Source organism: Microtus pennsylvanicus, chromosome 1 (assembly GCF_037038515.1).
Source record: "Microtus pennsylvanicus isolate mMicPen1 chromosome 1, mMicPen1.hap1, whole genome shotgun sequence".
Lineage (NCBI taxonomy): Eukaryota > Metazoa > Chordata > Mammalia > Rodentia > Cricetidae > Microtus > Microtus pennsylvanicus.
Genome location: NC_134579.1, coordinates 93587398 through 93612982, shown reverse-complemented (window position 1 = coordinate 93612982; position 25585 = coordinate 93587398). Strand labels below are relative to the sequence as shown.

Genomic DNA, 25585 nt, shown 5'->3' with positions numbered 1-25585 from the left:
AGCAGTTAACGTGACTGATAAACCCAGGGCTTCATGCATGCTAGGTAAGCCTTAACTGAGCTCTATGCTCAGCCCTGCCTTGGTGGGTGTTGTCTTTAATTTTTTGAGGCAGGATCTCATTATATAGCCCTAGCTGGCCTGGAACTCTCTCACTATGTAGTCCAGGCTAGCCTACAACTCCACAGAGATCCCTTGTGTTTCCCAAATGCAGGGATTAAAGGCATATTCCACTGGGCGTGGCAATGCTGAATAAGAAAGATCCCAATTTCAAGACAAACCTCTGTGATTTCTAGGACAAACCTGAGCAATAGTGAATTCCAGGCCCAGTTGGGCTACCCAGGCAGACCCTTTAAAAAGTCAAATAAGGGGGCTGGAGAGATGGCTCAGTGGTTAAGAGCATTGCCTGCTCTTCCAAAGGTCCTGAGTTCAATTCCCAGCAACCACATAGTGGCTCACAACCATCTGTAAAGAGGTCTGGCGCCCTCTTCTGACCTTCAGGCATACAAACAGAATATTGTATACATAATATATAAATAAATAATTTTTTAAAAAAAAAGTCAAATAAACCAGAACTTAATATGAAAGCATTTTAAGACTGGATATGAGTATGACATCACATACTTGTGACCCTAGCACTTAAGACGTGGAGGCAAGAGGAGGATCAGGAGTTCAAAGCCAGCTCAAGCCACACAAAATAGAAGTATTTTAGTCTGCTATTATACAAAAAAAAAGGGGGGGTATTAAATAAGAGCCAGGAGGTGGTGGTGCATGCCTTTCACCCCATCACTAGGGACACAGAGACAAGCAGATCTCTGTGAGTTGGAGGCCAGCCTGGTCTACAAGAGCTAGTTCCAGGACAGGCTCCAAAACTACAGAGAAACCCTGTCTCGAAGAAACAAACAAAAAAGAATGAAGTAAACAGCGAGGGCCTAGGAAACCTACTCAGTTGTAGCTGCAAAGCCCTGGGGTCTATCACCAGACCCAAAATATAATAAAAAAAACCTAGGTTGGCCCCACGTGGCTAAGGACTGTGCTCCAGCAGGAGATAGTTAGAAGGGAATTCCAAAGCCCAGAGAGAGGTGTGGATGAGCCTGAGGAATCTGTGAGTCACCGCTAATGATGGCCGTAATTGCAGCAATCACTTTCTCAGTAACTTCTGCAGAGGGCTGAGCCTGGGTCAAGCTCCTGGGCTGAGCTTGCTCCATCGGACTTGACCAGGCAAGGAAGCTTTTGGTATTATCTGGTCCACTGTGCAGATGGGAAAATCGAGACTCAGAGACCATGGCGGGCACAAAACCTTCAATCTCAGGCCTAGGCTGGTGTGAGGGCTCACAGGACAACTGGCCTCCAAAGCCGAGGACCCAAGTTCAGTGGTCTGGACCCAAAAGGTAAAAGGAGAGAACTGACTCAGGCAATTCGTCCTTTTGAACACACACTTGTGTGAATACACACACGGAATTAGCTGTCATAAAAACAAACAAACAAACCCTCAGCCCTAGAAACGCCAGCCTCCAGATGAAGCAGTTTCTTATCAAAAGACTGTAGGATCAGAACCTCAGCTACCTGCTAAGAAGTGTGCAAAACTGTTAGGAAGGGTACGCAAGCCTCTGAGCCACACCCTTAAAGCCTCACTGGGTGATTCTAGGTGGGTTGTTCCACTGAGCCACACCCCAGCCCCTCACTGGGGGATTCTAGGCAGGGGCTCTACCACTGAGCAGCATCTCCACAGTCCTCCTTTTATCTTGAGACAGGATCTCACTACATGAAGGCTTTCATTTCCATCAAAGGTAGATGCCAGGCCTCTCTCCGCTACAGGCATGCTAAGCACCTCTGGCCTTCCTGGGCTGAGGGTCTGACTCAGTAGTGTGTGCCTATGGCACTGGGTTTCATTGCCAGCAATACAAAAACAAACAGATTAAAGGACCCTGGGGAAAACTTAACACCAAATGTTAGCTTTTCTTTTGTTTTTGTTCTGTTTTGTTCTATTTTTGTTGTTTTGTTTTTGTTTTTAAAACAGTGGTCTCACAAATCCCAAGTATGCCTCAACCTATCTCCACCCAAGGAAGGCCAGGATTACAAAGTATATACCATGCTGGGCAGTGGTGGTGCATGCCTGTAACCCCAGCACTCGGGAGGCAGAGGCAGGTGGATCTCAGTGAGTCTGAGGCCAGCCTGGTCTACAAAGCGAGTTCCAGGACAGCCAGAACTGCTACACAGAAAAACCCTGTTTCAAAAAAAACAAAAAATCCCAAAAACCAAAAAAACAAAACAAGAACCAAAAGTATATGTCACCAATGCAGATCTTGAGAACAAACGACTCCAGGGTTTCATGTATGGTTAGTAGACACTGGAATACTTGTAGAGATGGCCTAAAATCTAGACTGCACGCTACACCATGAGGCGGAAGCAAAATCAGGTTGGACAACAGCTGGTCCACCAAAAGGAGTCAAAACCATCCACAACCCAATCACATGGTACCCTTTGTAGGCAGAGGCACAATCTTGACTTCAAGGTCTTTCTCAATTATGTAGTGAATTGGAGGGCCCACGTGGGCTTCAATAGACTCCAACTTAAAAAAAAAAAAAAGCATAGCAACACCACCCCCAGGCAATTACCATATAGACTCCTTAAATCCCAGCACTCCAGAGTTTTAGACAGGAGGATCGTAAACTCCAGAACGGCCCCAGCTACATAAAACTCTGTCTTAAAAAAAAAGGTTGTTGGTGCACACACCTCTAATCCCAGCACTCTGGAGGCAGAGGCAGGCAGATCTTTGTGAGTTCGAGGACGGCCTGGAGTTAGACCATGACAGCTAGAGCTACACAGAGAAACCCGGTCTCGAGAAACTGAAAAGAAAGAAGACAGGCACAGAGGCACACACCTTTAATCCCAGCCAGGTTTACACAGTGAAGTCCAGGCCAGCCAGGGCTACACAGTAAGACTTTGTTTAAAAAAAAAAAATAGAGAAGGGGGAGTGCCTCGCCCCACCGTGTCCCCCAAACTTTCTTCCATTCTCTATGAACACTTCTAACCAAAACTCAGTGTTCTCGGTCTCGATCTCTCTTTCTCCATGAGTGTGTGTGTGTCTGTCTGTCTGTCTGGAGTTTCAAGGACAAGTTCCCCAGAATCCGTTCTCTCTTTCAACCACAAGGATCCCAGGGATCCAACCCTTTTATCCATTATGCCATTTTGAGAAGCCCTCCCCTTCGCCCTTAACATGCTTACTGTGGAAGAATTTCAAGTTCAGAGAAGTTTGACGTAGTTACCATAACTACTGTGACCTTCGTGGGTTCCAATCTTTGTTTGTTATCTGACATGGCCTGCTGTCCCCCACAAACATGCCTGGACACCTAAATTCAAAATATTCTTTTTTTTCCACCTGCCCAAGCTATTGGCCAGACAGAGGCAGACATGGCATCCCCTGCTCCTAAATACTTCAGCTTCCTCATTCCTGAAGAGTAAAAAACGGCACTTAGCCAGGCAGCGACGGGTGTCCGGGAACGCAGTGTGGACCCATCACCGTCAGCTATGCACAGCCCATATTCCAGGTTCACCAACTGCCTCCATGATCTTTGGAGCCGTTTCTTCCCTGTAGCCATGGCGATGTGTTTCCGTTGTCTTAAGCAGTCCAGGCTCTCTGCCCACCTTCGCCTTGCATACCACTGACTTTTTTTTTTTTAAGAGTCCAGGCCAGTTTTGTAAAATGGCTGTTTAAAATTCCAAGACTTCATTGCTGGTCTTCAGGGAGCGGGTAAGATCTGCCCCGCCCCACAGTCTACCTCTCACTGGGCAGACTGATCCCAGGGCTCTCAGCAGGCTCCCCTGCATTCTGTCAACCCTTCTGCTCTTCAGACACACAAAGGAGTTCACTCTAGGGATGGCTGAGGTCAAGCCCTCTGACCCGGCCCTTCACCCCAAGGGCCAGACCAGACCCAGGGCGTTTTATTTCCTACATGGCCTGTGTCCCCATTTACAATGATTTCCTCCCCTGATCTGTGTGTTTATTGCCTGGCTCCCACACTAGAAAGTGAGCCTCAAGGAAGAGCAAACCTTCCTGTCTGTTTGGTTCCCTGCCTCAGTTCCAGGCCCCAGTTCAGTGTCCTGGTGAGCTTGGAAATCATTTGCTAAGCAAATGAACAAGTGGGGAAGAAAGAAAATCAAGGCTTGGGTTGCCGAAGTACCAAAGGTGCCGACAAGATGACTCAGGGTAAAGAGGCCCGTGGCCACACCTGAGTCCATCCTAGGCCCCACAGGGTAGGAGAGAATCAACTCCAGCCAATTGTCTCTGCAGTGGGGTTTGTACACACACACACACACACACACACACACACACACACACACACACTTAAAATATAAAAAGAAAAACAAAAAATCAAAAAGAATAGGAGGTGACCACTCCAAACACCAGGGAACCCAAGAGGCCCTTGGGTTCAGAGCCTTCTCCATTGCTGTCTCTGACCAAAGAAAGAAGGGTTCAAGGAGAAAGGAAGGAAGGAAGGAAGGAAGGAAGGAAGGAAGGAAGGAAGGAAGGAAGAAAGAACCCTTATCTTCTGGATTCCTTGTCTCCCCAGTCAGTCCTAACTGCTTAATGTTTCTAAATCAAGCCCAGTAGGCTAACGGGATGGGTTCCAGAGTGGGAGCCCATGGCCTATTGTCGAAAGGCCAGGTCAAAGTGCAGTGCCTCCTGTGTCCAGACCTGAGTCCCACCCCTCATTCAGTCCAGGGTGTGGGTTCAGAGAAAATAAGTAGCCAGGTGTGAGATCTTGCTAACAGGATTCTAACATGAAAGATTCAAGGATCCCAAATCCAGCACATAAGAGTCCAGCCCACTGGTCCATCTCACTGACAGGCTGTGAACACTGTAGTTCAACAGCAGGACTTAGAGCAAAGAACGAAGGAAGAAGCCTTCGATGCAAACCGACGTGTGCGTATGTGTGCGTACGTGTGTGTGTGTGTGTGTGTGTGTGTGTGTGTGTGTGTGTGTTTAAGATACAGTGTCTAGGCTGGCCCCAACTCCTGCTCCTTCTGTCTTTGCCTCTGTTGAGTGCTGAGATTTGGGTGTGAGCCTCCATAGCTGGCACCTCATTTGTTTTTTGGTTTTGTTTTTTGTTTTATTTCACCCGAGAAAGGGACTAGAGAGCCCTTAGCCAAACCCGTACCAGAGCAGACCACTCTTCCTCCAGCGGACCCTCACTCAACAGCCCTCCTCCCGCAAGGTTACCAGACAAGTTCCCCCTGCTTGGTGGACTTCATAGGTGCTTCTGCACCCTAGCAGCCATGGGCACGTACACACATTCCCCAGGGGACCAGACCAATGCTAACAAACACCCCCTTCTCCCCCCAGGCTGTGTGACCCTGGCAAACAGCTCAGCTTCTCTGGCTTTTTATACAAAAGTAAACAAATAAAGATGGCTGGAGAAAGCTGGTAAGATCCAAGGAGCTAGCAGCCAGAAAAAGCACAGGGTGGTGCCCTGCGAAAAGATCTTGCACCTGCACCCCTCAAAGAAAGCGGAGTGGGGGAGGGTGTCTTCCGCCTCTATCCCCACCAGCCCTAGGGTTGAATGGGGTGCAGTCCCATGTCGTAGTTAATGGGATTAAGAATGGCTTCAGCTCTGGGCGTTGACCTGGGGTCCGGTCTCTCTGCCCCATCTGGAGCTGGGGACAAATGGGGCCAGCGGGAAGTCATAGAGAGCTTCGAGGGCCCCCACTCTTCACTCTCTGGTAAGCGAGGCCTCAGGGGGACTGCAGTGGCTTTCCCTCCATTTCCTCCACGCCCTCAAGCCACCCTGTGCGTAAGTCACACAGCTGCAAGCAGAGAAGGACACGACACAGGATTCCAAGGGGTCTTCCAGCTGGACTTTCTAGTCTGTCACCCCATCCACCAGATCGCGAGTTAGGCATCGGAGGCAGTGTAACTGTGCTATGCTACCAGGGTTGAAAAAGGGCAGAGCACTTAGAACGGCGGCAAGGAGTGGCCGGCGCGCTGCTCTCAGCCAGGTCTGGGCCAGATCCCAGGCAGTCCTGGAGCAGGCGACAAGCTGAGACTCAGCCAGCCAGGAACACCCTGAGGTCAGATTCCCAGGCCACAAGAGGAGCCCCTGCCACCACCTCCAGCCAGAACAACTAACCCAGGGACCCCAAAAAGCACGCAAATTCACACATCCATGAAATCTCCAATGGTCCCTCTCAGAGGTTCAAGAGGAGTTGGCCCAAATGGCCTTTGTATCCCAAGGCCATCCCCAAATCGTGCCTTGGGAATAGTCTCTGATGCCCCACTTAGGTCACAGGGCACCATTCTTGTACGAATCTGGTCTTGTCACCACCAACCCCCCCCCCCCGTGCGGACGCACCTCCAGCTCTCAAGGGGCACACGCGCACCGGGGGAGTTGACCAGGGTCCCCGCGCCCCCGCCGACAGGGATCTCCGCTCGCCCCTCCCCCGCCAGGCACTTCACAAAGGCCCTTTGTCCCGCTGAGTCCGGGACTCCGATTCTAGAAAAGTTCCAGGAGAAAAATCAAAGGCAGAGGCTAAATCGGCGAGCCTCGGTCACCCTGGCGGGCAGGGGGAGAAACTTAAGTGGTGGCTCTGGGCCCCAAGGGTTTCTGTTCCAAGACTTGTTTCAAGGACGAGAAGAGCGGGATCGCTGGGAAATCGACAAGGTAGTGCTTTTAAAGGAAGAGTTGGTGGGTTCTTAAGCCAGGCGCAGAAGCAAGGAGCGACCGGGGAGGGATCCGCTCACGGAGCCGCCACCAGGCAGGTCTGCTGATCCCAGGCTCCCTCTCTCCCAGCGCACGGTGGCTAAGGCTTGCCTCGGCCCTGCCTGGCCCTTTGCTCCTCCCCGAGTAGCCCGAGGAAACCGGTGAGGGACTGGGCCTTCTCAGCCACAACTTCCCGTGCGCCACCGCAGGGTACCCAGTGCAGCCCGTGCTCAGCCGGACTGGCGGCTGGTTTGCACAGACCTGGTACACTCATTTCTTCCAAATAACCAGGGTCCCCAGGATCTTAAGAGTTCACCATAGATCAGGCTCCTAAAACTGAGGTCATTCTTTATTTCCCCCACCCTATCCTTCGAGTTGTGGGACTGCCCGGGACGCGGCTCCACGAGGGGACCGAACCCAAGACCCACCCATGCAACGAGGAGGAAGGTCGCCAAGAAAAGGACCGGGGACCGGGCGTCTCCCGAGGTGCGGAGTTGACACGTTGTTTTGTCGCCTACGTTTATTTTTATTTTTTAATTTTTATTATTTATTTATCTTGCAAACTCCACTTCCTCAAGAGCTCTTGGACTGGGATTCCCCCAAGGCGGCTGTGACTCTGCAGACACTTGAGCCTCGGGAAGACTGAGACTATCAGTACACCAGGGACAGAAACCGAGACTGTCTTCCCAGAGCCTCGGGACCGACCTCAGCGCTGGGAGCTGAGCCTCCAACACACCCTGGTGAAACAGGACAGAGACTCTAAGCTCCAGTCGCGGAGGTCTGCCCAGGGCTCCCCTCCCCAGGATCCCCCTCAAGGCAGAGGGTGGGTGCCAGCGCAGTGAGCAACACTTACCCGGGTGCGGGTGCAGGTTGAGACCGGCCATGTATTTCCCGGGCGGCAGGGGACCTGGCAAGGCCGAGGAGGGCAAGCGTCCGGCGGTGGCCGCGCCCACGCGGTGGCTGTCCATGGCCAGGCCGGACAGCAGCGGCGGCGGGGGGCCGTGGACGGACCGCTGGGGCCCGAAATCTCGGCCATCCATCCTCCGCGGGAGTGCCGCGGTCAGCCTCCCCACCCGGCCAGCCGGCCTCCTTCAGTTGGACTTAAAAGTTCGGCCTCGATGTAGTCCTAGTGTCCTCGGGTGGCGGGCGCTCCGCGGCGTGCATGGCGGCGGCCAGCGGGGCTTGCGCTCAACCACGGGCCAGCGGCCCGGGGCGCACGAACGGCCCGCGGTGAGTCCCCTCCGGGCGGCCGAGCGGAGATGCGCGAGGAGGCGCACACGGCGTCTTGGCGAGGGAATAAGATGAGCCGCGGAAGACACAGAAGAGGAGGAAAGGGGAAAAAGGGGGGGGGGAGAAAAAAAAGAAAACAAGTTTCAGAAAGTCGCCTCGCCCGTCAGGGTCGGAGAGTAGCGAACCAAGCTGATGGTCAGAAATAAAATCAGGAGTAGCCGCCCCCTCTCCGCGAAAAGCCACAACCTATGGTCCTTCCTCTACCAGCTCGGGGTTCCCAGGGATCTGGCTCGGGAAAACTGCCCTGGCGAGCTGCGTCCCAACCCGGACTCTTGCCTGCTAAGTCCTCCCGAAACTGGGAAAGGCCACTCAGCCGACCGCGCCCGTTCAGCTAAATCCAAACCCGAAGAGTGCTTTATTTTCCAGGCGTCACATGCTCCGGGGGTTTAAAACTGCAAACTCTTTAGAGTTGGTCGAAATGTGTCCATAACGCCATGCCACTATCTGATCCTCAAAGTTTAATATTTAACCTTTTTGGGGACCTCGTCTCCTTTTTTTCCCCTGAGTTTTGTGAGCCGCCAAAAATAATAATAAAGAGTGTTTGATTTCGAGGCTTTTTGTTGCTGTTTACCAAGGTCAGATACAAAAGCGGGCTTATTTTTAAAGGAAGATCACCGCCCCCTCCTGCTGCCCCCGTTGGGCCACTGGGAGTCGCAGAATCCGAGTCCCCAGGACGTGGCATTCTTGTCCGCGGACTGGAAAAAGCCTCCTCCAAAACAAGATTTGGTTTCATTTTCCAACGCCTGGGCCTAGGAATCACAAGGCTGGGAGGACGTGGCCTGGTGTGGATTTGGGGGTCATCAGGGAAGAAAGGGGCTCCTAGGATCTCGCTTCTACTCTAGCTTTGCGACCCACACACCCCCCAAAATAACCTACAAAGGAAAAAACCATAAGAGCGCGGGCCAGCACAGGGGCGCCTCCCCAGCATCGCGTAGAAGCCCCTCTAATTCCAGTTTAAGCTGTTTGTTTAAAAGATCTGTCGTTTTCCCGTGGGGGGCAGAAGGAGGTCTCGGAGAGGCCATCCCTTCCTCGCAGACCATCCGCCAGCCCCTGGCAGCTCCAGATCCTGATTCCGGGAGGCCCGGGGCGCTTTAGTAGCGGAGGACTAAGCCAAAGCCACGGGCTCCCGGGTGGCCGCCCTGCGCCAGACCCCAAAGTCCTCTTCCCCCAACTTTGCTAAGGACGCCTATTTTAACGTGGCTTTGGTTACAAACACCCCCCTCCCTTGCTCTCATCAGGCTCTGGTTACCAGGTCCGCGTTTACTTTTGAAAAAATCTACGGCCGCCACAGTCCGGAATACGTGTCTCAAAAGACGCGAGGAGTTTCCCGCATGTACTTAAAGATAATATTCTTTAAAGGCAACGTTTTGAAAACGGCACTGCCCAGGCGCCCCACTTTAAGGAAGTCGGGGTGAAGCCCTATGGAGCAGCCTTTACGATGGTCGAGAAGCTGGCGTGGCCATCTGCGGAGCTCCTCTGCGTCCTCCTCTACTTTTCTCCTCTTAAATGCAGCTAAAATGGCTGAATTCCGGCTTTTAATTAAAAACAGCCTATAATCGAAACCGTCTCGGCGTCCCCCGGCTAGCCCGCCGCCTGCCGGGAACGAAGTAGGGAACCGCCGCCCTCGGCGGCGCTGCAGGCTGGGAGCTCGGGTGGGAGCCCAGGGCGCAGCGGCGCGCCCTCTCCCCCAGGTCCCTGCCCTCTGCGTCCCTTCTGGGGACCCCAACAGTTTCGGGGAACGCATGCCCAGCGGGTCTGAGGGGTGCGCTGCACAAGTTTGGGGAGCATCGGGACCCGGAGCGTACCTGGCGCGGCGGGGCTCCGGGCTCCAGGCTCCGACGGCGACTCCGGCGACCGCCGCGGTTCCCGGCGCGGCTAGGCGCCCGTACTGCCCGCCATCCCTCGGCCGCCGCTCCCCTCCGCCACCCGCAGCCGCCTCACACTTTTTGCCCGCCTTTCCTTTTTTTGGTAGAAAACCGCTCCCCGGGCCGGGCGCGCGGCGCGCCAACTCCTCCGCCCTCCCGCGGCCCTGCTCCCGCAGCCCCCGGAAAAGCCAGCTTTCCTCCCGCCGAGCTCCCCGCTTTTTAATAAAATCCAGGTAGCGCCGGTTTAAAGAATCCCAAATCTCCATATACAGCCCGGGATTGGAAAAGGTACATTACACAACCCCCCTTTCAAGTTCCTCTCGCTGGATCTAAAAAAAAAAAAAAAAAAAAAAAAAGCTGGGGGGGGGGGGTGAGGGGGTTGGGGGAGGGGAGCCTAGCAGGCGAAGAAACACGCATTGTTCCCGGGTGCCCGCCCCCCCTTCGGGCCAGCCCCCGGCCGCAGCGCATTGGCCCCGCGCGCCGCCCATCACGCGCATGTAAACACCTTGGCCCTCAGCCATTCCTATAAAACCAATTACGGACCTCGGGGCTCCAGCAGTTTCCAGGCTCCCCACGGCGGGGCTGAATGATCAAAACTGGTGGTGAGAATTTTTCCGAGCCGTTTCTAGGCAGCCCTCCCCCTCACCAGCTCCAGCAGCCCCCCCTTCTCCTTCTTCTCCCTTTTCTCCCCCCCCCCCATCCCAGCCCCTCCTCCTGCGTCTGGGCTGAGTGATCAAAATAGAGGAAGATGGTTGTCGCCGCAATCCCGGGCTCTGCAAGGCCTCCTGTCAGCTTCCTCCAGCGGGAGGAGGTGACAAGCTAGCCGGGATAGGCCGGGAGCTGACGGGCTGCTCTTTGCGCCCGCGCCCGGTGCTCTCTCTCCAGGGTGCCACTCCAAAGCGCGCAGTTCAGACGCGGAAATAACAAGGCCTGCTTTTTTTCTCCTTTTTCTTTTAAAATAAAGCAGCGATTCATTCCTTGTCCCCCCCCCCCCCAGCAGTCGCGGTCGGGTGGGGTGGCCAGGCGACAAGGCCTTTTTTTTTTCCTTTTTTTTCCTGTTCCCCAGCCTGCGGGTCCCCTCCCTGAAACGCGGTGGCAGAAGGCTTTACTATTTAATATTTTGGACAGGCCGCGGCGGCCGGCAGCGGTGAGTTGCATCTTATAAAAAGGGTTCCTATAGAAACCCGGGCTGTGGGGCTCTGCGGCCGAGTGCGCAGCGCGCGCCCCTCCCCAAAGCCCCTTTTGGCGTGGGCGCCCCTCCTTCCTCCTCCACTCCATCCCCCAAGAAAAACCAGAGCAGAAAAAAGGATTAGATCGGCGGAGCGCGAGCTGAATCCCTCTCGGTTCTGACATTTCAGCCCTATTAGCATTTCTCCACGGGGCCTTCTGAAACCTATTAAGGTGTAATATTAAAAACCTCTTGGCTGGGGGCCTCTCTCGCCTTCCATCCGCCGCGCCCCCTCCAGGGAGGGCGAGACCGGGAAAGGGAGAAAAAAAATCTGTTGAGCTCAGAGGAAGCAAGCCAAGCCCAAAAGTGCTTGGCTGGCTACGGCGGCCAGAGAGGGAGGGGGGGCCCAATCCCCCAGACTTTGTACTTTTAATTTTGCTCCTTCAGCAAAAAAAAAAAAAAAAAACTTTAGGGGCTGAGTGGCCGGGAACTGCGTACGGCAGATCTACCTGGCTGGGGGCGCAGGGAATGTGGTCCTCGCCCAAGGAACTAAGTTGGGGTGGCGGGGTCCCCGCACCCTCTCCGCAAGCCCCCAGGAGCCCGAGCCCAGCTAGGCATTACCTACCCTGGAAAAGAAGCTCGGGAAGGCAGAGAGCTTGCAGATCCTGCCTCGAGAGCAACCGTGGTTATAGGATTTTAATTAAAACAAAAGGAGCCCGCTCTTTCGCCCTGCTCTGCGGACTCAGCGTTTTCGCGCTGCTATTTTTTTTTTAAGAAAATCCATTTTTAAGGCAATTTTTCTGAGGGTTTTTTTTTAATGAGCTAGTTAGCGCTCATCCGTTCTATTTTCTTTTCTCCACTTTTAGAAAGAAAAAAAAGAAGGGGGAAGATTCGAGAGAGAACTGGGGGTGTCTAATTTAATTCCAGGATAAATTTGAAGGGAAAAAAAATTCGGCCTCTTGAGGGCAGTTTCAAGTTGCCCTTCCTGGAGCTTCCTGCGCTGGTTTCTAGGCTGCCCTCTTTGGGAAGCTGGAGCCCGGTGGGGGGGAGGAGGGAGGAGTGAGAAGGAGAGAAAAGAACGAAAATAGCCCGAGCCAAGGGGAACTTAGCGGCGGTGTCCGCACGCTTGGAGCTGGGCGTACGGGTCTCAGTGGCAGCCAGGGGCGACCGGAGGCGCCCGGTGCAGCCCGGGGACGGCCAGGAGCAAAGACGGAGAAAGGGGGGTTAGAGAAAGGAGGTATTGTGTCTGTGTGCCTTAGGGGAGGGGAGGTTGATGGTAAGAAATAAAATAAATGCCGTTAAACTGCGCTGGCTGTAGAAACAAGAGAGGAACGGGCTGAGGGGGTGGGGGGCGTCTAGTGCCCTTGAGCTTTATCCAGAGGCCTTTGTGGGTTCCCAGTTAAACCCTCCCACGCCTCAATCCCAACGCGTTCCCCCACCCCCATCGCCCTCCGATATTCAGAACGCAGGCCCTGATCTCCCCCAACCCCCTCATCCCTCCCGGGATCCAGAATGTTTTCCTTATTTTAATACAGCTCAAGAAAAAATACGTATTTTGAGAGAGATGGGGTGGGGGATTGAGCAGAAGGCTTGCGGGGTTGGAAAAAAACAAAGGCCTATTTTTATAAATGTTTAATGTTTTCACCCCTGGATGCTCCAAGACGCCGTAATTGTGACGGCGGGGTATTGTGCCATAAATCATTTAGCTGCTAATAAAAAATTATTCCGATTTGCCGATGGCGTTTGCATTTTTCAAGTGTGCGCCCTGTCGGCATGGCTTACCGACCCAGAGTTTCATTAGGGCCTTGGCTGGTGTGGAACGTGGCCCTCTCCCCTCTGGAATGTGCGGCGCCCGGGGTCCCCTCTCGACCTGCCACTCGGCCCTCGGGCCACCGGTGCGTAGGACCTGGGGAACCGGTGGCGCCGGATTCCCAGCCCCTGGGCAGGGGAACACAGGCTGAGTCCCTCCCGCATCTCTCCACGCAGCCAAGTACTAGTCTGCGGAGAGCTCTGGTCTACGCGCCCGTGTCCCCCCACATTTAACAACGGCCGGGAGCCATGTTGGGGCGTGGGGACTTCCAGAAAAGCAGAGGTTGCACCGCCAGCACCACTCCAGAGAGCCTCCGGGTCTGGGGAAATGACCTCCAGGCCGGACTGAGCCACACTCAACTACAAAAGCCTGGTATACGCGTCCTAAAACGGAGCTGGTGACAACCGCACGGACCACGGGTCCAGGCGCCATCTTCCGCACCCCATCCCCCCCATCTCTCCCGCTTGTTTACCCGGCAGGATCCGTGGCCAGAAAAACTGCGTTGACGCAGTGTGTGTGTGTGTGTGTGTGTGTTGTACTTGACTGAATGGAAAATCAGTTGGGGGTGGGGACCTCCACACAGTCCCAGGGCACAGTTCCCGGACAACAGACCCGGGCTGGCCTGTCTGGTCCGGCATGGTTGTCCCCGGCCACTCCTGAGGATTTCAGTGTGTTCTTCCAGATTTTGGTCTGGACGCTCTCAACGAATCCCCACGGACCAAACTGAAAGCTCTTTGTTGTAAAACCAGAGGACAGGCCAACCTTGAGCGCGGCTGCCTCCCCTGCGGTGCGCCTTTGTCCAGCTCCAGGGAACCCCGCGCTTCCCTCACTTCTGCCCCACGAAAGGTTGACCCCTCATCTTCCACAATTCCGGTGTTGCTATCGATGTGGACAGGTTTCCACCCATCCTCCTCCATAAGGGGAAGAAGGAAAAAGAAAAAGCTAGTTTCCCTTTCTCAGAGAGGACCCCCAAACCACCTTCTATTCGTTGCCCCGATCCAGCGCTTCCCAAGGAGTGTAACTCCACTGGAGACTTAAGGGGACCCCAAGAGAAATCTGTGTTGTGCCTCCCGCGGAGATGCCACAGTAGTCTAAGGCGGGTGTTTCCAGTAGATCCTAAATCCGGCTACCCAAGAGCTCCCGGCCCGGGCGCCGCTAAAACCCGGAGAGGCCGCGCCGGGCCCAGCCACGCTCGCAATCTCTCGCTGCGGCTGGCCCATCAGCAGCTGGGTATCCTGAAGAGGTTCTTCCAGCCAAGGGCAACCCAGGCCCGCCAGCAAGACCAAAGACGTGGTGCCAGAGCCTCGCACGCCACCCAGACCCCAGCGCGCAACCGGTAACCCCGGGGCGGTGGCACCCGGCCACTTCGGATTTCTGCTCCTCTCAGCCCCGCCTCCGACCCTGGCCTCCTCCTCTGGCCCGGGTCGGGTCTTACATTCCACTGTCTGGCTCAAGACGCTTTTGGTGCGCGGGGACCGGGTAGGGTCATAAATCTGCGCGCTGGCCCTCCTCCCCGAGGCAGGGCCAGGCACTCTTCTCTCCTTGGTCACGGCCTGGGGACCCCGAGACCACGCAGGGAATCAAGCCAGGAGCTTCCCCATTCGCCAAGAGCTGCCTCACCCACTCGGTGCCAGCACCGCGAGTGTCGGGCCTCACAGATCACGATCTGGGGTAGGGGTGTCTGGGCCCGGGCACTTCATGTAGGAAAGTTCGATGAGTCTGGGCGGGTGGGGTGGTCATTTATGTCAAGGGGGGGCTCTGGGCTCCATATTAATACCAGGCCTTTACACAGGATTTATTTTGGGGGGGAGGGGAGCATCCAAGAACCGACCGAGGTGGCTACAGGCATGGTATTTGGAGGCAGGACCTCCTAGACTTCCCTTGACACGTTGCCAAGGACACCCCGAAGCATCTCCTTCGGGTCTGGTTTTTCCCAAATCCACCACCCGCCTTTGATACCCAGACTGAACCACCCGGAAAGCAGGCATTGGTCATCTGGTGGTGGCGGCCATACAGTGACGGTTACCCCTAAGGGAGGAACTACCAAGGTGAATGCATTTGCGGTTGGTTAATAACGTCTAATGCCACAAGAATTTTCTTTGCAAAGGGACAGGCAGCAGACCATTATGCTGGTCTCCTTGAGTGCATGGGGCCTAGGGTGGGAACAGCAACAGTGGGGGCGAGCATTTAACCCCCCCTACATATCAGTGTTGTCAGATGCGGGGTGCAGGGACGTGGAAACCTTGCTCTCACTCACGGAACTCTTGGGTTCCCTACGATATCTCAAAAGCACTCTTAGGGGGGCCGAGGGATTTGGGCTGGACGCAGAGAAATATGAGAACTGACCGGGTGGTAGCCTAGCAGCCAGAGGCTCCAGAGGCTGCAGATCCACATTCCGGGCCAAGCAGTCTAAGCAAGGCCCCAACGAAGCGCTTCGGAAAAAAAAAAAGCGTCGCCAGTTTCATCCAAGGTTAAACTCCACCGCAAGCGTTTTTCTTTTTCTTTCTCTCCCCCCCCCCCCCCACTCCGGAATCAGAGAGATAGCGTTACTGCAAATAAATCAGCTCCCCGGCTGCCCGCTTTAGAGCTGCGGTGACCTTGGGGGGGGAATGTTTTCCTGCTAGACCTGTCCCAGGACTGGCGTGGGGGAGGGGGCCCAGTGTCAACCCACGCACCCCCAGAGAGACGGGAGAGGGGGTGGCCAAGGATACTGGTGGGTGTTTATTGTGGCATGTATGCCCCAAGGGGAGCTTCGAAGGAGCTTAAGGGGTACTGTGGTTATTTAAGGGGTGCTATGCCTCGTAAGGGGGAGTTGGCTGCTGCGAAAACGCCTGTGAACCCCAGACTGCGGTGCTCTCTCCCGCAAAACGCCATGCTAGTCCCTGGGGAATGGGGAACAAACCGCGATGGACAAACTAGGCCTCTTTGGGGACCTCGGGTCTTTGTCTGGGTGTGACCGGGTGTGTTCCGCAGCGAGTCTGTGCGGGGTGTGACTAATCGGATTTATGTGTGTGAGTGCCGGGGTGACTAATGGAGGGCTTGGCAGCACGTGTGTTTGGGGAGGGGCGCAGCACCTAGGTGGGGACTCGGTGCCCCAGGAGGGGGCTGCCTGATCTCAGAAGTTCCCTCCCCTCCCCCTTTCTCCTGGCTCCCAGCTTTGTTTGGGCCTCTGCGGGGCTGGCTGGCAGGCCCGAGCATGCTAGGGAGCTGTGGCGCAAATTCCACAGCATGCCTGGCGCCCAGAGGCAGCTCCTGGCCTCCCGCCTCCCTAACCCACGTGGTGCCTCCAAATCTGGGCTGGTCGCTTCCAAATTGGGGCTGTCCCACCCTCTGTGGCTGAGCCCTCCCAGCTTCTACGTTGCCCAGGGAAGCCACTGCAGACTCAGAACTCTGTGGTCTAAGTTTGTCTTAAAAGAATTCATGGAGGAGATGCCGGAGGTCACACCCGCTCAGCTAGGAAGTTGCTTGGGCTGGGAGTTCGGGGTCCTACGAAAGTAGGACTTTTTTTTTCCCTTGTAGCGCTGTGACCAATCACTCCCACAAGTCTACCTGTAGGCTACACCCAAAGCCAGCCACAGGGGCCTCTGAAGCCGGAAGCCGGTGGTTTTCCGTGAATCTACACAGGCCAGCCAAGGCACCGTAGTGAGACCTCGTTCCATAAGAAGGAAAATAAATAAAATTCTAGTTTTCGTTTTCTTTTCCAGTTACTTATAACGGTGCCTAGTTATAACGCCAGAATCCGAGAGTGGAAGTTAGGGGAACAGGAGTTCAAGGTCATCCTCCACTGCCTGACTAAAAGAGGCCTACCTACATAAAGACTCTCTCCCTCTCTCAAAAATCAATCAAGGAGGCCAGCAAAATGGCTTAGCAGATAAAGGCACTTGCCCAGGGCTGACAATCTGAGGGCAATCCCTGGAGGAACCCAGGTGGCAGAAAGAGAATAGACTTGCAGACATGCTCAGTATATACACAATAGATAATGTTTTTTTAAGTATACATTTTTTTTAAACCACAAAAATCAAGAAGAGTCTCTGGTGAGTAGGGATGGGTGTGGTAGAAAGGTGGGTGCTCCTCCTGTGCACATTCACGGACCCCAGTACAGATTTGGAAGTCCACACACCTGGAGAATCACATCTTCCCTCTCCCTTTAGACCTTAGGATTTCTCACCCATTCCCAGACCCCACAGCCTCTCTGTCGGTTACATGCTGCTGTCTGGCGTCCTTACCAGGCAGAGGCACCTCATCAAGCAGGGCCCTAAAACCCAGGGAAGTGGGGGCAGTCTAAGTAAGGACAGGAGAGAAAGAGAGAGGTGGGTTGACCCTGATCAAATCTGAGCCAGTATCTCTCTCCCCCCATGCTCATATCTCTCTCTACACTCGCGTGCGCACGCATACACACACACACACACACACACGCTGCCTTTTTCCTTTTATCTTTCGTTGGCATGCATTTTCTTTCAAGCAGGAAAGAAAAACATTTCCCATGGCTACAGCTTTGAAAGCCGCTCTCTCCTCTCCGCGCCGGCGCCCACTCCCACTTCAATCCCTTCCCATCGACCGAGAGTCAAAAACAAACTCACCAAGATTAAACCTGACAGGCGCCCACCCTTCAGAGCTTCAGGGCAGGGCACCTCTGTGTTTGCGCCCCAGAGAGGAGGCAGGGGCACCCCACCAACACCTGTGCGTGCCCAGGTTCAGCAGCCGAGGTACGTTATCTCCCAAGAAACTTTGAGAACTGCTCTGGCCAAAAAGATCTGCCTTCTTGATTATTTTTTGCTGGGAACCTTGATTCTCCTTCAGGATACCCCTTGCCAGACTCTGTTCCCCTGGTACAGTGCCCTCTTTTCAGGGGCTCTGTTACAGACTGAAGAACACCCCCACCTCTAATTCCTGTGTGTGGAAACAATCTCCTCAAAATTGCAAACAGCCTATCATAGAGGAAAGTCATGGGCTCTCGGGCACATCAAGTAAAGCCAAATTAAAGTTCTTACAGCAGTCACAGACCCCTTCCCAAGGTTACATGAGTAGTAACAATCCACCGGGCTGTTTGAGGGTCACCCACACTCCTTTGAGTAACCCCAATACTTCAGGCCAGTAAATTCCTTGGTTCAATCGGTGCTTGTGTGTAGCGGTGGGGCATGGGGGTGGGCGTATGTGCAGGGTATCTGGAGCTACTGGCTCTATTGCCCTCCACCCTCTTCCCTTGAGACAGGGTCTCCTACTGAACAGAGAGCTAGACTGGCTGCTTGGAAGCCCCAGCAATCCTCCGGTGTCCACACCCACCCACCCCCAGCCCCTAGAACAAAGGTTACAAGTGTCCAAGTGTCAAGCCCTCTTGCTTGCTCAGCAAGTCCTCTTACCCCACTGAGCCATCCCCCCGGCTCCTGGGATAGTTACTTTGACCCATTGCCAGGGTTCCACCTGGGAAAAGTTAACTTCACCTTTAGAGCAACAATACTTCAAAATGACCTTATATGGGAATGGGAGCTTCCCAGGGCATGGGCACACAAGAGGCTCAAAGTCAAGACAAACCTGAGCTGCCTGGGGAGACTGTCTCGGGAAACAAAGAAAATTACCATTTTAGCCTTCTCTGTGTGCGCACACGCATGCAAAGATGTGTACTTGTGTGGTGACCCAAAGTTGGCGTCAAGTGTCTTTGTTGCTCTCTCTCTACTTGATCTATCAAGGCAGGCTCGCTCACTGGGCCTGGAGCTGAGTGATTCTGACTAGTTCAGCTCCCTGGCTTGCCCAGGAATCGTCTGCCTTGGGAATGCTGGCATTACTGGTAGCTGCCACACGTGCATCTGGGCATTCAAACTGGTCTTCACACTAGGGCCTGTTTTAACCACATTGTTTGCTTGTTTGTTTGGGTTTGTTTTTGTTGGAAAGGGGGGGTTGTTGAGACAGGGTCTCACTATATAGACCAGGCTGGTCTTGAATTCTTGCCTCTGCCTCTCAAATTCTGGGATTAAAGATTTGTACCACTACTCCCAGATTAACTAGTTTTATTTTTTGTTCATTTAATTACGTAGTGTGTGTGTGTGTGTGTGTGTGTGTGTGTGTGTGTGTGTGTACAGAGCACACCCATTCCACAGTGCAAATACGGAGGCCAGAGGACAGCTTGCAGGAGTCGGTTCTCACCTTCTACCATGTGGGCACTTAGTATCAAACTCTGTCAGGCTTCCTGGCAAATACTAAAGGTGGAGTGATGGAGGAGGGTCATCTGTCTATCTGTTGCTTTCATTGGTTAATTAATAAAGAAACTGCTTGGCCTGATAGGGCAGAATTTGGATAGGTGGAGTAGACCGAACACAATGCTGGGAAGAAGGGAAGTGAGGCAGACGCTATAGCTCTCCTCTCCAAAATGGACACAGGTTAAGATCCTTCCTGGTAAGCCACCACCTCGTGGTGCTACAGTGGAGACATGTCACTGGACTGCCATTGTAACCATTTTTTAAATATTTTATTTTTGTTTTAATTTTGTGCACCCCACAGTGTGTATGGGTATGTATCTGTGCATATGATGCAGTACTCAAGCAGGCCAGAAGAGGGCACTGGTTCCCCCAGAGCTGGACTTACAGAGGGACATGGGTGCTGGGAACTGAACCCAGGTCTTTGCAAAAGCTCCAAGCGCTCTTACCCACTGAGTCATCTCTGCAGGCCTACATGCTAACTGCATACGCAGTACCGTAAAGCCTTGACAAGTATCCAGCCGCAGAACCCTTTTCTCCTCCCCAGCTGAACGTCTGTCCCCATCACATACAGCTCCCCAGTCCCTTCTCCAACCTCGTCACCCACTTACTGCTCTAGTTTAGTTTTGGTTTATTTTGTTGAGACCGTGTGTGTGTGTGTGTGTGTGTGTGTGTGTGTACATATACGTGTATAAGAGCTCAGAGGACAACTTTGGGGAATCAGTTCTCTCCTACTGGGTGAGTCCTGGGGTTATCCCTGCGGAAAGCACCTTCACCCACCGAGCCATGTCGATGGCCACCTATGTTCTTCCCCTATGTTCTTCCCCGACTGGCTCACTTCACTCAGTGTGATGTTCCCAGGCTCACCCGTATTGAAGCGTCTCTCAGAATGTCCTTTAAGTGTAGGTAATACTCTGCTGTGCAAATGAACTACATTTTGTTCATTTGGTCACCTGCTCCTGCATGATGTCTTAGTCTGTCCTGTGCGACTGTTACTGAATAACAAAGAGTAGCCGATCTACAGTGCAACTTTCTATTTGAGAGACAGAGGCAAGAGAACCATGAGTTTGAAGCCAGTCTAGACTGGTCTACATAGTGAGCATCTGTCTCAAAACAAAAACAGAAACAGAAAAAGCTGGGGAGTGGTGGTGCACTCCTTTAATCCCAGCACACTGGAGGTAGAGGCAGGTGGATCTCTATGAGTTCACAGCTAGCCTGGTCTACCGAGTGAGTTCCAGGACAGTCGGGCTGTCCGGAGAACACATACAGCTCTTGCAGAGAACCTGAGTTCAGTTCCTAGCACCTACCTCAGGCAGCTTATGAATCCTTGAAATTCCAGCTGCAGGGGATCTTCTTGCTTCAGGGAGTGCCTGCAGTTGTCCACATCCACACAGAGAGACTTGGGTGTATACATACTGTTAAAGTAAGCAGAATAAAACACTTGCTTCAGTAACAAATGGGGAGAGAGAAAGGAGGATTTCCGGAGAGGGAATGACAAGCTCTGAACTAACATAAAAGAAAATACTGGAAATTGGGTCAGGCATAGTAGCACACATCTTCAATCCCAGCTCTTGGAAGGCAGAAGCAATTGGATCTCTATGAGTTTGAGGCCAGTCTGGTTTATATAGTGAGACCCTGTGTCTCAGTCAATCAATGAGTCAACAAATAGGTATTTAGCTTTGGGGAGTAGATGATTTAAAATTTTTATTTGTACCCAAATGAATGAATTTCAGACATAATTATTATTATTATTATTATTTTTGGTTTTTCGAGACAGGGTTTCTCTGTGGCTTTGGAGCCTGTCCTAGAACTAGCTCTGTAGACCAGGCTGGTCCCGAACTCACAGAGATCCACCTGCCTCTGCCTCCTGAGTGCTGGGATTAAAGGCGTGCGCGACCATCGCCCGGCCAGACATAATTATTTTTAAAAATTTAATTTAAACTTAGCTTGGTGGCAATGGCGGGCACTCAGGAGGAAGAGGCAGTTTGAGGTCAGTGCCCACAGAGAAAGTTCCAGGATACCCAGGGTTACACAGAGAAACCCTGTCTCGAAAAACAGAACATATTTTTTTCCTTGTATTTTATGTGGAAGAACATTTGCCTGGCTGTATACACCTGTGTACCACACGCATGACTGATGCCATGGAGTTCAGAGGTGGGTGTCAGAGCCCCTAGAATTGGAGTAACTAATGGGTGCTGAGAACCAAACCTGGGTCCTCTGGAAGAGCAGTCGGTGTCTCTAACCATTGAGCCATCTCTCCAGCCCCAGATATGTTTGCTTTCCTGTGCGTGTGATTCCTGTGTAAGTGTGCTCTCCTGTGCGTGTGAATGTGGAGGTCGGAGGACAGCCTCGGGCGTGAGTCTTTGATTTTCACCTTATGATGAGGCAGGGGTTAACAGTTTTCTTTGTATTTTATGTGCACTGGCGTTTCGCCTGCACATATGACTGTGTGAGCGTGTCAGAGCCCCTGGAAGAGCAGCCAGTGCTCCTAACCCCTAAGCCATCTTGCCCACTCCTCTTTCTCAGTTTTTGATATAAGATTTCCCTAAGCAGTATCCTTGGCTGACTTCACATTCTCTATCCTCCTGCCTCACCCTCTCCAGTGCAGAGATTACAGGTTTGAGCCACCCTGCCCAACCATTCCTTTCTGAAACAGGGTCTCACCATGTAGCCCAGGCTGACCTGTAAAAATGGCAATCCTCCTACCTCTGCCTCCTCAATGCTAGGATTACAAATTGTGTGTCACCATGCCTAATTTACACTGTCTTAAATAAAAGTCACCAGGGGCTGGCACGGTGGCCCAGCGTGCAAAGGTGACTGCCACCAAGCCTGACTTTGAGCTCACTCTCCAGGACCCACGTGGTTGGAGAAAGAGAGAGAACCCATTCCCGAAAATTGTCCACTGAGCTCTTCACACAGCTGAGGCATGAGCAACCTCACATGGGATAAGCAAATAAATGTAATTTTAAAATCGTTTAAAGGCTGGAGAGAGGGGCTAGAGAGGTGGCTCAGTGGTTAAGAGCACTGGCTGCTCTTCCAGAGGTCCTGAGTTCAATTCCCAGCAACCACATGGTGGCTAACAACCATCTGTAATGAGATCTGGCACCCTCCTCTGGCGTGCGGGCATACATGGAAGCAGAATGTTGTATACTTAATAAATAAATAAATAAATATTTTTTAAAACAAAGGCTGGAGAGATAGTTTAGTGGTTTAGAGTCCAGTTCCTAGCAACCACACTGGTGTGGCCCATGACTGCCTGTAATGCTCACTGCAAGGGACCTGACGCCCTCTTCTGGCCTCTGTAAGCACTGACTCACTTGGCAGTAACTCATGCACACACATAATTACAAATAAAATTTTAAAATAAATTATTTTTTTAAATGAGTGACAGAAGTTGAGCATAGTGCAGTGTAGGCCCATATTCCCAACTCCTGAAACGTGTGGGCAGGAGGATCAAGAGTTCAAAGCCAGCCTAAGCTACTTAGTGAGTTTGGGTCCAGCCTGGGATACACGAGACGGGTCTCCAAATAAAAAGTGGGAAGGGGGTCAGTATATGTAGCTCAGTGGCAGAGCACTTGTCTGTCACACCTGAGGTTCTGCCAAAAGACAACAAAGTGATGATGGCACACGCCTTTAATCCCAGAACACGGGAGGCACAGGCAGAGAGATTTCTGAGTTTGAGGCCAGCCTGGTCTTCCCAGTGAGTTCCAGGAAAGCCAAGGCTACACAGAGAAACCCTGTCTTGATAAACAAAACAAAACAAAATCTGACTCTTACAAACAATCACCAAGCCCACACACCTTAGGGTGACTGGATCTAGACCACACCCCCCTGGCTGCTGTCCGTCTGGGTCAGTTTCCCTTCCCAGCAGCCCCTTCTCTCCCATAGACGTGTGTGTGTGTGTGTGTGTGTGTGTGTGTGTGTGTGTGTGTGTGTCCTCTATATGTTTAGGACATGGTCAATTTCAGATTTACAGCAAGGAAGGGGTGGAGAGCTCCCCAAAGCCATATTGCCAGCAAGTCTGCCTAAGGCAGGGATTGACCCAAAGACCTCTGAGGCAAGAGGGTCACCGTGTGGTCATGTCCAGGAGGCCAGATCTGTCTCAGGATGTGTCTGGGTCACAAACCCAGAATGCAGGGACTCCCCCCACCCACCAGTTTCCTCCCCTTTCCCCCATTCTCCCTCCTCCTGTCCTTTCTACTCCCTCCTTCTTCATCTTTCCCATTTTCTCTCTATTCTCCTCTTCCTCATCCTCTTGTCTTTATTCTCCCACCCTTCACAGGGGCCCTGGTGCTCCAATGCCCTTTTTTGACCTCCGCCAACTCCTGCCAGCCTGTGGTGGGTGCAGAGACACACACTCACACTTACACATACAAATACAAATATGAATAAACAAGAATTTTGAGTGTCTTCCCGTGGCAATGAGGCCCGCCTTCCCAAGCAGCTGTTGTGACCCGCTATTTTCCTATGACAGTCACACAACGTCCCTTTCGTCAATGACAATGTGCCCTCAAAAATCCCTCGCACGCCTCATAACCAACAACACGGTGTGACTTCCAAAGCAAGGCAGAAGGGACAGTCAGGCTCGGCCTCCACGGCGGCTTTCACATGTAGAAGCCACCAGGAAGACTGCCTGGCTCTGGGGAAGCGCAAACAGCAAGGAGGGGTCAGGCAGCCCATAGAGGTGAGCCAGCCCCCAAAGCAAAGGGCTTCTCTCCAGAGTACACAGAAGCAAGCAGAGGCTTGTCACTACCTGGTGGCTCAGGAATCCCAGCACTCGGGACAAAGGCAGGCAGATCTTTGCCAGTTAAGTCAATCTGGTCTACATAACAAGTTCCAGGCTAGCCAGGGCTACACAGAAAGAGCCTGTCTCAAAAAGAAAAGGAGAAAAAAGCAGACAAGAAGGAAGAAGGAGAAACAGAGATGTCTCGGAGGTTCAAAGTTCACGGTGCTCTTCTCGAGGACCGGAATTTGATTCTAAGAACCTGCATCTCGGCTTACAACCATCACTCTCTCCAGCTCCTCTCCTCAGTTACTTCACCCATGCACCCACAAGCACATACACACGTGAACACACAATGTTTTAAATAATAAAAGTATGTTTCTAGCCGAGTAGTGGCAGAACATGCCTTTAATCCTCCACTTGGGAGGAAGAGGCAGGTGGATCTCTGAGTCCGAAGTCAGCTGATCTACAGAGCGAGTTTCAGGACAGCCAAGGATACAAAGAGAAATCCTGTCTCAAAAAACCAAAAATATTTTTTTTTCCTTCTCACTGTATAGCCAGCCATTGCTGGCCTGGAACTCACAGAGATCCTCCTGCCTCTGCTTCCCAAGTGTAAAAATAAAACCTTAAAAATAGATATAAGGGCGAGTAAGAAGGAAAGATAAGAGAAGGACCTCCAGCTCAGGATGCAGAAGGAGAGACCATATTAGCTATTTTTCTCATGGTTATGGCAAAATACCTGGCTAAATTAAGTGATAAGTACAGTCCGCAGTAGTTAGGAGGGTGGGGCAGTCATGGCCGTGTATGCTGGAAGCAAATGGCACTCGCTAAGAAATAGAGAGCCCACTGGAATGGGGGCAAATGTAACTGCCAACCCCACCCCCCACCCTCACCCCCAGTGAACTGCCACCAGCTAGGCCAATTTCCCAAAACCAATGCCCACAACTGAGGACCAAGTGTCTGAACCCATGAGCCTGGGGGTGGGGGCTGGCAGCTGGGGACGCATTTCAGACTCAAACCATAACAGAGAATCTGAGTGACGTGGGGGTAAGTGCTCCATTCCCTCCAGTTAGAAATCCCAGACAGGGAACCGAAGCAACGGTGCTATCAGAGTCCAACTTAGCAACCCAGTGAGTGTCCTGGGGTCACTTACAGGAGCACGGAGAACTCGAAGGCAGCTGCATCACTAAAAGTCAGTCCCAGGCAGGTGGCAGCTCCGGGACGCTGAAGGCAAGAGCTCTCTACTACAGACTGCCCCAGTCCCCCCCCCCCGAACTGCCCGGTGTCTCTGCTAGTCTAAACTCTGCCTTTGCCGCGGCCCATCCTCTTGTGTAACCTCGGGGAGGGAGGGGCCTTGTGCATCTGGTAAATTTCAGACTCCCTGAACGGAGTTTGCCGCTTACTTCCTGAGTCCCAAGGAGCCTCCCCTCTGGGATAGAAGTTTTTCACTGGGAAGAAATTGCTGCACTCCAGTCTCCAATCAACACGGCCCTCTCGCGAGACTGACTGGAGTAGGGAAATAGTGCCTTTCCATGGCGCGGGGAAACTGAGTCCCCGTGCCTCACATGGCCAGCCCAAGTTCGAGGGGACACCAGACATGGTGTCTGGTGAGGCAGCTTCCTGACTAGCAAACATTTTATCTCTGAGTGCAAGGGCCCTGGGCCTAGCTATCTTGCCTCAGGCCTAATATTTAACCTGTGAGCCATCGGGGGCCTGTCGTTCCAGTTCCTGTGTCTCCTCTGCCTAACAAACTCCTGTTGGTTCTTGAAGGATCCACCGTGCCGAATTGAATTCCTCTGAACCCAAGAACGCAAACAAATCTCCTTTCCCGCAAGTTATC

General features: G+C 52.8%; 1 protein-coding gene across 7 annotated transcripts in view; it reads right to left on the bottom strand.

Moving 5' to 3' along the window:
* Tnrc18 (trinucleotide repeat containing 18) overlaps positions 1–10168 on the bottom strand; it is a 92490-nt gene extending 82322 nt beyond the window's left edge. For 6 of the 7 annotated variants that reach the window (XM_075974063.1, XM_075974091.1, XM_075974082.1 and 3 more), the window contains exons 1-2: positions 9794–10168; positions 7552–7982 (exon numbers count right to left, since the gene is read on the bottom strand). In XM_075974063.1, coding sequence (XP_075830178.1) covers positions 7552–7738 — 187 coding nt within the window. In that variant the 5' untranslated portion in view covers positions 7739–7982; positions 9794–10168. Of the gene's footprint in view, positions 1–7551; positions 7983–8264; positions 8511–9793 lie in introns of those variants that run through there. The other variant, XM_075974073.1, reaches the window with a different exon arrangement.
* Positions 10169–25585: the final 15417 nt, after the last annotated feature.